The sequence below is a fragment of the Parasteatoda tepidariorum genome, chromosome 2 (genome assembly GCF_982258835.1).
Source record: "Parasteatoda tepidariorum strain Cologne lab strain chromosome 2, Ptep-v5.0, whole genome shotgun sequence".
Lineage (NCBI taxonomy): Eukaryota > Metazoa > Arthropoda > Arachnida > Araneae > Theridiidae > Parasteatoda > Parasteatoda tepidariorum.
Genome location: NC_141756.1, coordinates 96,646,906 through 96,661,718, shown reverse-complemented (window position 1 = coordinate 96,661,718; position 14,813 = coordinate 96,646,906). Strand labels below are relative to the sequence as shown.

Sequence of the window (14,813 nt, the reverse complement as noted above, 5' to 3'; positions counted from 1 at the left end):
AGAAAAAAACTAAAAAGTGATGCAAATCAAAAACTAAGCTCTTTTTTTGTGAAAAAGTGTTGATACTTTTTCATAATACCATACAATATATCAATTTATTCTAGTCTAACAAAGAGATTGTTTTGAAATTATGTAAAACGATTTTCTAAACAAATTGAGAACCAGCCCCCTTTTTTTTAATGAAAAATGAGATGAAAGATGATGAATTACTATGCATTGTAAGGTTGGATTTTATTGAACACAATTTTCATTGTTAGTTTTATTTTTTGTCTTAAATTTACACTCATAATTTTATTGTTTTGTACATGTGATTATGCAGTGGTATTTTTTTAATCGCAAGCTTTATTTGAGATTTTATTAACACATTTGTTTAAATATTGTTTACAATTTTAATAAATATTTTTATAAGCTCACCATATGTAAAGAAGAGGCGGAAAAAAAACTGTGCAAATTTTACAATTTTCACATATTTGATGCTGTTTTCCCGATTTAAAGTGCCTTAAACTTTAGATATGCCATTTGTGAGCCTAACAGTAATAGTATTTATATGAATATTTATATTGTAGGAAATAAGATTCAATGAGAATACAAATAAGAGTAAAAGAACCTGTTGTGGGTCAGGGGGTCATGGAGATTCCCCAATTTCATGACCAACGCCATTCTAAATAAGCCCCCTGTGCTTGCCGAACTTTCTGGTACCCATTAGTTTGTAGCTGGGTGGGCTTTGAGCTACCATTGTGGATTGAACCCTTAACAATGACAGCCATGGGAGCCGTAGTGGCTCAGGAGATAGAGCGTTCGCCTTCCAATGAGGTAAACTGGGTTGGAATCCTAGTGATGTCTGGTCTATATGAATTCCGCATCTGGCTCGTACTGACTACAATGCTGGCGGAAAATATCCACAGTGGTAGACGGATCATTGGTTAGAGTCCCCTTGCCGTCGTGCTAACTGTGGGAGGTTTTCATGGTTTTCCTCTCCTTGTAACGCAAATGCAGGTTAGTTCCATTGAAAAGTCCTCCATGAAGGCAGATTTCTCCTAATACTTGATCCAGGAGTTTCCTTGTTTTCTGGATTGGGTTCAAAATTACAAGACTACGGAGTTGAACATTGACAATTGTTAACCCAAAAATTGGGTCGGCGGTTCAATAGCGGTTCTAAAATAAAATGACAGTCTACGCTTCAGTCCTGGAGGCTGAAATCTGTCTTGAGCAAAAATCATGAGACTAAATTTCATCAATTAATCTCTTTTCCGTTGGTTATTTAAATTAAAATGTGTCCCACAGTGGACAGTAGAACACCGAAGTCAAGCATCACTGGCTGCAATCAGTAAGCGGGTGGGTGACCACTTCGATCAGCCTGCGTAGGGACCAAGGATGCTCCGTAGTAGTCCTCGTTAAACTGTTCCGTGCTCGCCTTTGAGCCCAGGTCGTCAGGCTACCAAAGCAAGGAAGCCATCCCCTTTGCAGAGGATCAAAATTGGTATGACATGATTATCCCCAGGGACATTTCCCAGACTGTTGCCAATAGCCCATGGTGCAGTTCTAGTGCGCTGATGCTGACAGCTCAGTCCTTAAACCATCTCGGGACAGAGAATACAACACAATATTTTTACTATTTTTTTAATGTTGTTGTCGTCGTTGGCCATTAATGCAAGGGGTGCGATTATTCTTGTTTTCCAGTGTTGCCATGTATGCCCAAGAATTCGATTTCTGCCCAGCTCATACGTCTCACCCATTTATAGGGCGAGCCCATTCAGTCATCCACAGATCATAATTTTGACCTGATCCAGAAAAAGATCAATCTCCAATTCAGTACCCCCAGAGGTCTTGATTTGTTATGGAGGACTTTGTGACCCAGTTACCATTTACTACATGGAGAGTCTTCAGCCGGCTAGATTCGAACTCCCGTTCTCACGAATGTGAGTCCATTGCCCCACCAACCTGACTATCCAGATCCCACTATTTTTTTAAATAAAATTTTAGATTAAAAATAATAAATAACATAAAAAAATTAAATATACTGATTTTAAATGTTTTTATTTTAATCAAAATATGTGATATTGCACTTCATGTCACTCCTCCCTTGTCACAAAACCCTTCCAAGTGTGACTTCGTTCATGTCTCCTAGGCAATTCAAAGAAGAAAGGTTAGCATATGCTAATTGTCACTGACCTACAAGCTAACTACTATTATTGCATCTATCTGTATATTGTTAAAAAATGCAAATTGATTTCTTAGAAATGAATTATTTTATTTATGTTGATCAAATGAATATTTCATTTCATGTCATTAGTTTATTTGTTGTGCAATTTATTTATAATAAATTACTTATTAGCTTGTTGATAATTTCTATTATTCCTTACAGTTTAATGAAATTTATAGTTAGATTTTTAACATTGATGTAAATAATTTTCATGTTCTTTGATTTTAATAAAGTTTAATTTGACTTTTAATGTTTTGAAACTTTTTATGTTTCATAATTTATCCTTGTTTTATTCATTCATATTTTACGCTATTATTTTCCTACCTTTTTTTGTTTCAAAATTAATTTGACTCATTCTTTCACAGTAAACATAGAAAATCATTCTGTTTATGCTACTAACAAGTAAAGACATTAATTAGATTGGTAAAATCCTTTATAAGAGCTGTTTCATATTTTTTTAAATCAAAAATATTCATCACAACTAAGGTAGAAAAGGCCTAAAATTAAGTCTGGGTAAACAAGGAGTGGAACGTCTTGAACTTCAAAATAAATGCTTCAGAAATATGCGTTCAAAATAAGGCAGAATACAAAAATTTAATTATTAAAAAAATATTTCATAGTTTTAAGAACATAGTTTTCTAGTTTTTTGTTTTATTTTAAAAGAAAATTAAATTATGAAATGTTAAACTAAAGCAAAATTCTTTAAATACTCTTTTAAGCTTATTTATTTTCACATAAAAAATATTAATATTGGTAATATAAGATTAATTCATTTATATAGGAGATGAAAATGATCTTTTCCTCAAAACTTCCTTTTAGAAATGTGCAAAACTGTAATACACTTCGATGTTTAGTTACTTAATTCACTTTTTTGCTAAGTAGTAAATTAAAAAGGAAGTTTTTTATGGTGGGAAACTAAATATCTTATTTGCTTTTCATTTGGCACTCAGAACTGCTGTCTGCAGTTATGCCACAATACTCCCCCTCTTGAATTTAATGAGGAATAGAATTCGATGAACAGTTGCTGTTATTTGCTCTATTTGCAAAAGTCCGGGAGAGCTGTATTAAGTTCACCTAGTTTTATTTTAGCGTTTGTCGCGAGAGCTTTATTAAGTTCACGATTTCGTGCGTGGCCTCTCCTGTGTTGCTACTAGCAGTCGAGTGTGTAAAGGATCCCGTTGTGTGTAAATGAGACTGAGAAGCAACAGCGCGAGGAGGACGATGACGCAGTTACATATAGCAAGTTAACTATTTAATGTGGACCATTCATAGCGATACTTTCGATGTAGGCGAGTTCATATCACGCCCGGGTCACCAATGTGGGGAAAGTAGAAATCGACATTGCCCAGCCTTCATCTATCAAAAGGTACCTGCAGAGTGAATTGTGTAAGCATGACTAATATATTAGTGAATTGATGGTTAATAATCGTAGTGGTAGTTACGCCACACTTCTTTTATTTACCGGTTTTAGGGCATGTTGGGAATAGTGGCCGTCATGCTACAAACAACGAAGCTGTAGTCGCATAGTTTGTAGTGTATATGTATGTTTTGTGTAAAAACACTTTTTAAATAATTTTAAAAATACCTGAAATTCAAGTAAGAAAAACGTATCTGTGGAAAGCATATTTTTCCACAGAATGTTATCAACGGTTTTAATAAAAATATCGATGCAAGATTTTATTTAAATTGCATGATTGTGAATCTCAATGTGTGATTTTTAAATCACGCGAATAAGAATCTCAAAATTTAATTTTAAAAACGCGTGAATACGAATCTAGATGATTTATTTTAAAATCGTATGAATACAAATCTCGATACTTGATTTTGAATATACGAATTATGTGCGTGAATACGAATTCCGATGTATAATTTTTAAGTCACTAGTACACGAAACGTAATAGTGACTTTTAAATCGCTTGAATACGAATGCGATATTTGATATAATATCGTAAATATACGAAGCACGATATTAAATCGCGTAAATAGGAATCGCAATGTGTGATTTCAAATCATGTGAGTCCCGCAGTGGACTGATCGTTAAGACGCGGTTCCCAGCAGATCACCGAAGTCAAGCATCGCTGGCTACGGTCAGTGTGCGTAGGGACTGAGGGTGTGCGGTATGGATCCTCGTTAAACTGTTTTACCGTAAAGTGCTCGACTTCGCGAGCAGGTCGTTGGGCTACAGAAGCGGGGGTGCCATCCCCTCTGCAGAGCATCAAAATTGTGATGGCATGTCTTCGGATCATCGTCAGGGATGTTTCCCAGACCGTCGCCAATAGCCCATTGTGCAGCTCTAGTGCGACGTAAATGAACTACAACAACAACAACAAATCATGTGAATGTAATTTTAAATCGTGTTTGCATTGGTATAAAAAAGCGTAAATTTTTTTTTCCTTTTTGGGTATTCGAAAAGGACCAACTTTCTTTACATGACACTTAGATATAAAACTTGTAAGACATTCGTGCTTTTAAATATACTTTTAAAACTTGTGTTAAATATTGCGTATTTTATTAACTTAATTTCTGTATTGAAGCTATACAGATATTAAGTTAATGAAATATATAATTATTACGAACTAACTTTTAGATACTGGGGATTCCAGAACCTTAGAGGACCTCGTGACCCCTTTAATTTAAATTTATAACTTCTTTTGGTTTTACCTTGAGTAAATATCATTGTAAAATCTTAATATGGCGCAGCAAAAGCCATATCTTGGCTTTGTAGACTATACACCCTGTCCATCTTAGTGAACAAGTTAAGCTTTCGGATTTGAAATAAGATTTAGTTAGGATGTTCACAAAATTATCTATTCTTAATGTGTGATCATCACATGTCCTTAATCCTGAATTTTCAACAAAAGTTTTTAAACTTAACTCTGATTTTTTTCCCCTCATCCTCATTACTGAAGTTTATAATGTCAAAAGCAAATCCGAACAGGATACTTCGGAGTCCGCTGAGAAGTTCTTGCATACCAATGTATCTAAAATTCTTAGAAATAAGCAATTGCAGGGTACTTAAACCAGTGTTAATCTATTATTCGATTAGTACGAATTTAAAAATATTTTTATATTTACGTTATTTCAAAGAAGTTATCAAAGCTTAAAGTAGAACATTTTAATAAATAAAAATATGGTAAAAGTTGTGTGCTCTCTACTAACAACCTTGTTGTGTTTAACACTCTGCGTTTCTATCACGAACAGAATAATAATGAAATGCAGAAAAATACACAGATTATTGCATAGACTCCAATTTCTACAAGTGAGCCGTGATGGCTCAGGGGATAAAGCGTTCGCCTTCTAGTGAGGTGAACCGGGTTCGAATCCCAGCGATGGTTTGTCGATACGAAATCCTCACCCGGCTCGCACCGACCAGAGTGCTGACGTAAAATATCCTCAGTGGTAGACGGATCATGGGTTAGTCCCCTTGCCGTCAGTCTAACCATGGGAGGCTTTCGTGGTTTCCCTCTCTATGTAACCCAAATGCGGGTTAGTTCCCTCAAAAAGTCCTCCACGAAGGCAAATTTCTCCTAATACTTGATCCAAGAGTTCCTTTTTCTTCTGAATTAGCGAGAATTTCTGTAATTCACGAAACTGGCAGGAGTCAGTAGACGGGGCTCGCTCTTATAGGTCAGAGTCCAATGAATTTTTACCCGAGCGAGATACACAGGATCGAACCAGAGTCCATTAGGGCCTGAGATATACGTCGGATAAAGGCTTTTGTCTAAACAAGGAAATTATTAATTTAAAACCTTTTATCGTAATTAAATTTTTACACTTAATAACTGAACACAACGTTTGCTTAAAAGTAGTAAAAATGTTGATGAACATTTTATCTGGAGTCAAAGCTTACTTAATCACGAAACCTATTTAGTAAACTAGTGCGAGCCTGTCTCGGTCTGTATTCTGTTAGACGAATGTTTAGTAATCTTGGGTTAAATCTGTCTTGACTCTATCATTTTCCAACCGATGGATTTTGTTTTTTTTCTTTATGATTTCTTATAATTTTTAGATTTCAATTTAATTTAAAGTTTGCTTTAATTAACAAACTGAATTTAAATTTCATCATGCATTAGGGAACAGTTAATTGCATAAAAAAAATTTTTGTACTAAAAACTACATTACTATGCAAAGTAATGCATTTTTTAATGATATAATGAATTAAGAACTAATATTAAATTCAATTAATATTTTTTCAAGTGGTTTCTTTCTCCTTTTCGTATTTGGTTTTGCCCTTACGTTTAAACATTAATGATATTTTCTATGCTCAAATTAAGCTATATTGTTACCGATGTTTGATATCAAATAATATGGTGGATGTTTAATTTGCATAAAGTAAAAACATTTAACACACGCGATGAGAAAATATATGTATTATTTAGCTTATATCTTAATTAAGTGTAAAATAATAAAATAAGAATTGAAATTAATGCTATTTTAAAAACATTTGGTGTACTAATTTACCTAGCGCCATTTAATGTTTTTCCGTTGGTTTTAAATTTCTACCAAACAAACTAAACATTCCAACAACATCCCGTTGTGGGTTATAGAATGTCAAAAATGTTGAAGCTTCACAATTTTGAGACAAACACCGAAATGGTGGCAATGCGTCCAGTACTGCGCATCGACCGCCTTTACTTCACAGCTAAACTTGTACCCATCGTTTTGAATCTAGATGGATTTCAAAACGCTGCCGGAGATCGAACCCAGACTTTCATCATGACAGCTTAATGCTTTAACCGCTCTACTATCGATTTTCGAAACTTTTACTACAGTTGATATTTAAATTTTTTTTCTCAAAACCACTAAATAAGTAAATGAATAAGTGAGTCAGTTCATTTCGCAATACTGAATAAAAATAATGATTGATAAAATAAACTAATAAATTAATGAATAAAATTGCGAAAGTAAATTTATCTATAAAATTATTTAAGATCAGTGTAGTGTAGTGGGGAAGTGGAACCCATATATGTCTTAAGTATATATAAACTCCTTGAGAAGGTTTAAATTTAAAGAGTCAACTTCCCAAAAAATGAATTTTTTATTAAGAAAGTAATGATATCCTCACTGATTTTTTATACGTTTTACTTAAAGTAAAGTTAAAATAATTTCTTCTATGTCAATTGTATCCTTTGAATAAATAAAAATGTATGAAAGAAATCATTATTTAATTCTGAAATCGATCATCCATATTATTTTTTCTTGGATTTGGAGTAACCAACTTTTAAAAACATTTTCAACAATACTTAACAATGAAACTTTGACAACAATAAACTAATGGGGAGTTATATAAAAATTTTATGCAAAATATTATTTAAACAATTGTTCACATTGTTGCAAAAGATGCATCTGTTAGTTCCATTAAAAAAGATTTTTTTAACTCATTCTTGTTTGAGATTTCTCAAATGCTGGTTGTCTTTTTGTGAGATTAAAAAGTGAGAATTATGGATAAAAGCGATTTATATCGTTTTGCTCTTTTGAATCATTGGAGAAAGGAAAGGGAAAAGTATCCCCGACCTAATCGTAAGTGTATAAAAATATACTTTTTAATATTTTTTTTAAATTTTTATTATTTATTGATATGGACCTAGAATATTGTTAAAAAGATATGAAGCTTCCTTACAGTGATCAAAATTTTTCCCAGAAACCTAAATTTATTGAATATTGATAAATTTCGTGAATTAAAAAGAAAAATTAACAAAAAATAATTGTACATATTTTGTAAATGATATTTTTGTCTTAAATTGAAAAAACTACTTTATGGATAATTAAATAAAACTTATCTTTTTAAAATAGGCAATCCAATTTAGCTTTTATTGCACTACAGTATTAAATAACATATAAAGAAATGTTCAAATAGAATTTTGGAGGTAAAATAGGTTATAGAGTGTAGAATTGGGTACAGCTTGTGGATTGGGCACTCCAATCTGAAGCTTATACTGAATGTTAAATCTGCCATTTTCCAGTTATTTCTATCCAGATTTCCTATTTTGCTAAATTTCTCGAAACAAAAAAATAATCTCAATTTGAAACAGTTTTCTCTGTTTTCTGTATACGAACAGAAGAAAAGAAAAACCAACTTCAAAACAAAGACATGAAAAGTGTCACCTAATTGTACATTTTTATCGAGAAATATAAATATGATATAGATTTTATGCTCTTCTATACCTGATTCAAACATTTAAAAAAGTCAAATAAAATATTGCGCCAGAATGTTATTTACCCACATTTGAGCGTTATTAATTCACAATGAATAAAAACTGGCGTAAATACCTATCCAAATATGTTCAAAAACTATGAAATATTGTCTGTTATTTCAAGTTAATGCCGAATGGAGTATTTGCACACACCTTAGTACAAGTAGTTAAATGAAAACCACAATCAATAATTAAGCTTACACCAAGCTGAGATGTTTTTTGAATATAGTTAATATTAATATTGAATTTTAAAAAGCGGGTCTTGCTTGATATAATAACGTTAAGTCACCAGGAAGCTCTAAGAGTAAATATATGTTAAAATTAATAAAATAAAATTAAAGAAAAAATGAAATTATTTAAGCTTCAATAAATATGTCGGTATATGGTTTTCAGTTTTGCGCTTGATTAAGCAGTGTTGATTAATACCGTTTATTGATTATTTACATTTTTACAGCATACGAGGAACAACCACACCGGTATTTTTTTTTAAAATTTTTTTTAAAAATATACCTTTATGTGGTTTCCAAAAATATACCTTTTTCAAAGAAGTTTTTCTACCTTTTTTATGAATTTCTTTTATTATTGAACAGAATAAACGCTTAAGAAATTACGTTAAAACTAGTTTTTATTCAAATTATTAAATTTAATTTTAATTAATATTTCAGCATATGAGGATGGTAGCGAATTCGAAGATGAATTCGATTTGGATGATATTGAATTGGATGAAATTGATTTGTAAGTAGTTATATCCCTAAAGTTTCATGCCTTTTGTCATAATTTTCTTTCTTTTTTTTCAATAAAAAAGCACCCTTTTGAATACTTGAAAAATTTACACAGAAAGCAAGAACGCAATTAAAAACAGCGAAACATTTAACCCTTTGTGGTCGTATTAAGTTCATACATGGGTGTCATACTGGTAGAAATTAATTTTCAGTTCAGTAATACATAACTAACAATAATGCATAATATGCAAAATTATGAAGGAAAATATAATTTATTAAATCCTTTTTATACTTTAGATATATGTAACACAATAATATGTTTCAATTTTATTTGAACATATTTATTTACAGATTTTAAAAATTATATTTTATAGGTCTCGCGTGGTATCTTTCAAAGCAGTCTTCAATATGAAGCACATGTTTTCGAGGACATGCGCCGCAAAAATGATTAGTTAGGCGTCTTCCCGGCTTTAATTTTTCTGTTTGAACATACAGAACAATCTTTACTCTTTACATCTTTACAGTGCCGCAATATATTTAGTTTGCATTACACTGTGGCTAACATCTTTGCTGTGGTGGCTGAGAGCAGACACACGACTGGAACGGTTAAAAAAAACGTTGGTGGCTGAGATTAGACATACGACCACAAAGGGTTAAAACAGCGGTCTTACTGTTTACTTATTTTGGTCAAAAAGCACTACTGCTGGTGAAAATCGACTAAGATATGATATAAACATAAAATAATGAACAGTCTATTAATAATGCGATAATGCTGACCCAATAATAAAAAAACAATCAAAAACCTATTAAAATCAAAATTTCTTAAGATACACTGTTTTATTTTCCACACTCTAAACCTAAAGAAACTCTGGAAGTCGCCTTCACAGATCAAACAAACCATTAGAAATCACGAATTTTTTTAGTAAAAATCTACAACCCTTAGACAGATTTGAAAAAATATATTCCTTTTATGATTTCAGTGATGAGGAATATATGATGGAGTTAAGAGCTGAGGTGCCATCATCTGATGATGATGGAGTTGAGAATGATGATGAGGTAGGGGATGATGATGATGAGGGGGATGAAGTTGTGAATGAGGTTAAGGATGAGTTTAATGATGATGAGGGAGATGAAGTTGAGGAGCTGAATAGGTATGTTAATTAGAATGTTTCTTAATGGCAGTTTAATATTTTAGTTAATATTATCTTCACTGTTTGAGTTATTTTTCATCCTTTTTCAGGTGACATTTTCGTAACTATTTTAAAATGAAATATTACCATAAAATTGGAAGTGACTACATATCGCTTTTTAAGTTTTATTAATCTCTATGAATAAATGGTACAGATGATTTAAAATAAATTTATTGAGAATGAATAGAATTAATGCGAGCAATTATTTAAAAGATTAAAATCTTTGCATTGACGAAAAAAAAAAATGTTTTTTTCAAAAGGCATTAACTTTACAAAAGTTTACTTAATAAAATAAAATAATTAAAAATGCAAATGCTGAAGGAAGGACAATGTTACTCGAATAAACTAATTTTCTAAAAAGGATTTAATAATTCGTAAATAAGTACATTTTTATTCAGTAGTATAAAGTATAAACGATCTAAACAATTTTATACAAGAAAAAACATTTATTTTGAAAAACTAAATTAATAAAATAAATTACAACTGAACATATTTCTTGTAGATTTCATTTCATTATTTTATACTTTCTAAGATATTTTCTTTATAACTATGAGTAGTTTTTCCAAAGTCTATTAACGGATACACGGAAAAAAACTATATAAATTGAATAAAAAAAGAAATCTCTGTTTCATAAGTTTAAATAAAAGACGAATAAGGTATATAACTGAATAGTAAAAGCAATTTTTTTAACTGAAAAATCTTTTTAAATGCTAAGCCGTGATTTTGGAATTTACTTATAAATACCACTGCACCATACAAAAATCTATAATGGCCATTTTCTTATTAAATAAATAATTAACACAAAATATAAAATAAATAATTAACTCATCGTAGCATTTTTAAAATATCTGTGTGATCGTTGATAAGTTAATAAATTATCTCTTATTACAAATATATCTCATCTTTAACGAAAAATTAATTGAGCAAAATAACTTTATTGAATTTCAAGTTATATATTTTTTCCCTTTTCCTTTTTTTACTTTTAGTGAAGAATTGTTCCTATTCAGCGATGTAAAGATAGCCAAACTCTATAAGATGGATTTGGTGCACGATAAGGACTCAATCGAGTACGGCATTGAGGACGATAGGTATTTTAACTTTTTCGAAACATTTTAAATATCGACATTGTCTTAGAACATATGTAAAGTAATGATTTTCATTTATGTTCATTAATATATATATATATATATATATATATATATATATATATATATATATATATATATATATATATATATATATATATATATATATATATATATATATATATATAGGGAATGATAAAGAAATTAAACAGAAAACTAACATGAGCAAATCCATTTCGGGTAAATCTGTGATTAAGAAATTTTGTAACTAAAAATTAACCTTCGCCAATATTCAATAAATATTTTTTAACAAATATTAATAATTTTTCTAAAAAATCATCGAATTTAAAAGTCTTATCCTTTAACCTTTTATTTCTTCAAAATTTTGAACTATCCAGTATAATATATTAATACCATACGCAAGTCTAGTATTCGATCCATTCCAATGTAAGCGAGAAATTAAATGTGGTTTTATACGTCAGTAAGAACTTAAAAATATATCCGATTACCATTTATTTACGCTTTAATTTCATATTTTGTAATCAGGCAAATTTGTTCGGAAAATGTGTATAAATCATTTTTACAAGATGTTCATAAAAAGATGACAGTCGACCATTTTCATTTATCGCTTTATGTTTCTATCTCTGTTCTATTTTGCGTTCTTCTTAATTTTGGGTGAAATTTTTGCTTGATGAAGTATTATTTTTAAAACGGTTTTTTCTCTTCTTTTTTTTCTGGGTGCTCCTCACACTACTGTATAGATGTATTTTACTTCAGCTAAATTGATTAAAAAAAATTGACCGAAAAGTCATTTTGAATATTTTTAGCCACTTTTAAGCAATTAGGATAAATTAATTGATGTAAAAGTTTTAAATCAGGAAAAATTTGCACAGAACATATTGTCAATAGATCTGAAAAATAAAATCTCTCTAATAAATCCGTCACGAAATTGTTTCTTGTTGTCGTAAATCATTTAACGATTTTGATCATTGTAGAGTAAAAATCGAGTTTTTTGAAATTTCTGCTTTAGAAAATTTATCTGAACCTTAATACCTTTCACTCTATACAAAAAGCTTATAATTCAAAATGAAGCTGTTGTAACAAAACAAAAAACTGTATTTAACTTTCTAATAATGTGAGTGTTACTTTTAAATTTTAGATTAAAAAGTCGTGATGGTCCCTTAAGAGACGAAATAGACTTTTGGCAAAGAAGTGATATTGAGCTCACTTGCAATGAACAATCTGAAGAAAAAGAGAAAGGATGCTTTCATTGCTTCTCTCGTATCTTCAGGAGATTGTTCAAGCGGAAGTAAACACGACTGGTCTGAAAGCAAATCAAGGCTCGTCTTAAAGTGAATCACGAATTGTCTTAAAGAAAATCACGACTTGTCCTAAAGTCAATCACGACTTGGTTGACAGTAAATGAAGACTTTGTCGTAACACCTAAAAAATTATATGACTGTTCCTTTCCAAAGTCTAAAAACTGCTAATCAAGAAAATTTAATATGCAAATATTTAAACTACTGTAATTCTGTAACATCGGTAGAATGATTATCAAATAAAGTATAATATTTGCAAGTCCAAAGTATATTTTATTTACAAATAGAGTAAGAGATGCATCTAATTTACAATTCCTTACTAGTAAAAAGTGATAGTACATATTTCTTCTCATACCATTACGTGGTTTCTTTCGACCAATAACCAATTTAATTTTAAAAGGCAATGCACCTAAATTTGGATTTAATTATAATATTTATAAATAATAGCAAGAAATATCTTGTACTACAGCTTTTGAATCATTTTTCTGAAGAGAAACCGTCTCTTAAGCTAATTATTTCGAAACTTGGTCTTATATCGATGCAATAACATACTAAACTACCACATCAAGCCGCATAATTACAGACCAACTAAATGTTGTACAACGGAACATAATAGGGCGCATCCAATGTAAACCCACTGCAGATGCAACTGCCCTTAAACAGTGTGATATAACTGCTTATCCCACAACTGTGAGTTCGAAATCAATGGCGGACTACAAAAGCGAATTTAAATAAAAGTGCTAATTAATAGCGAACTTTTTTTCTTCTTTTCATTACAGAATTAAAAACATTTTTAGAAAAATTAATGATTTTAATAAAATATTTTAAATTATCGCTTTCAATATTCCACTTTCTAAAAATACTCACATATGACAATTTCTGAATAGGGACACTTATAAAAATTTCTGAAGATTTTGTGCTTGCCCCACTAACGACCTGTATTTTGCATTTATGTAAAACTGTAATTTTCAAAATTTGCCCAATTATTATTTTAATATACGTACATGCAAAATTATAGAATGCTTAGTTTGGGCACAAGGAGAGCAAATTGCAGTGTCAAACTTTTTTTGTGCTCTCTTTCGTTACAGAAATACCTAAATTCTGCCTTTATTTTCAACTATAGTTATAAAACGAAAATCCACCAATAGTTGAATGTACTTATAATTTAAGTCAAACCAAAAAACTGTTGACGAATAAGGGGAATATGTTTACAATTCCCTCTATGGTTTTGAATTAATACACAGGCCAGTAAGCATCAGTTCCGAGGGTCCAGGGTTCAAACCTCGGACACGTTCAGTATTTAAAAGTTAAATTTAGAATTTTTTTAAAAATTAGTTTACAATATTGTAACGAAATAAAAATATTCTTTTACTCAAACTTTTCCTTTCTTTTCATTTTCTAAGTACGTATAATAGCGTTAAAAAAGAGAAATATTGCTCATATAGTGTATAATTTATGGCTCAATATCATACTTTAATATTTACCTATTATTTTCTAACTCGGTCAGGTATTATATTATACCAGTATTATATATATATTATAGGAAATAATGATTATAATAATTGAAAAAACATTTAATTTTGAAACACAATTTTATAATATTGACCATTAACGGGGTTTGAGCCCCGAACCCTCTGGTTTAGAAAATTGTTGCCACCTATCACTTAAATCTAACAGCCACACCACACCTGGATTTGCTGATTATAGCAAGATTTAAGTACTTTCCACGTTTTTTCAATAAAAACATATTGTGCCCCATCTTGGGCCCCCTAATTTGTTGATAATTATTTCCTAAGCTGCGGTATAGTATATTATTATATAACTAGTGGGCTGCGCACCCTGCTCGCTAACGCTCGCCAACCCCCGAAAATTGCTACGCAATCTTATATGGTTTGCTTCGCAAACCAAGCCCGCATTGTTCGCTACTAATTTAGGTACATTGCAAATGCATAAAGTTCTAAGAATTCAAAATAATCATTCAAATCCATATAAAAACTTTCTTTTTTAAAAAAAAAATTACATTTTTTTAGTAAATACTAAGTCATTAAAATAAATTTGAATTCAAATAAATGACATGTAATTCGTTAAACCTATTAGAAA

General features: G+C 30.6%; 1 protein-coding gene across 1 annotated transcript; it reads left to right on the top strand.

Moving 5' to 3' along the window:
- Positions 1–9,038: 9,038 nt before the first annotated feature.
- LOC107441726 (uncharacterized) lies at positions 9,039–12,974 on the top strand. The gene is made up of 4 exons (XM_087156174.1): positions 9,039–9,132; positions 10,100–10,270; positions 11,296–11,397; positions 12,554–12,974. Exons 2-4 carry the CDS (start codon positions 10,113–10,115, stop codon positions 12,705–12,707), a joined length of 414 nt encoding a protein of 137 aa, XP_087012300.1. The 5' UTR covers positions 9,039–9,132; positions 10,100–10,112; the 3' UTR covers positions 12,708–12,974.
- The last annotated feature ends 1,839 nt before the right edge of the window (positions 12,975–14,813 follow it).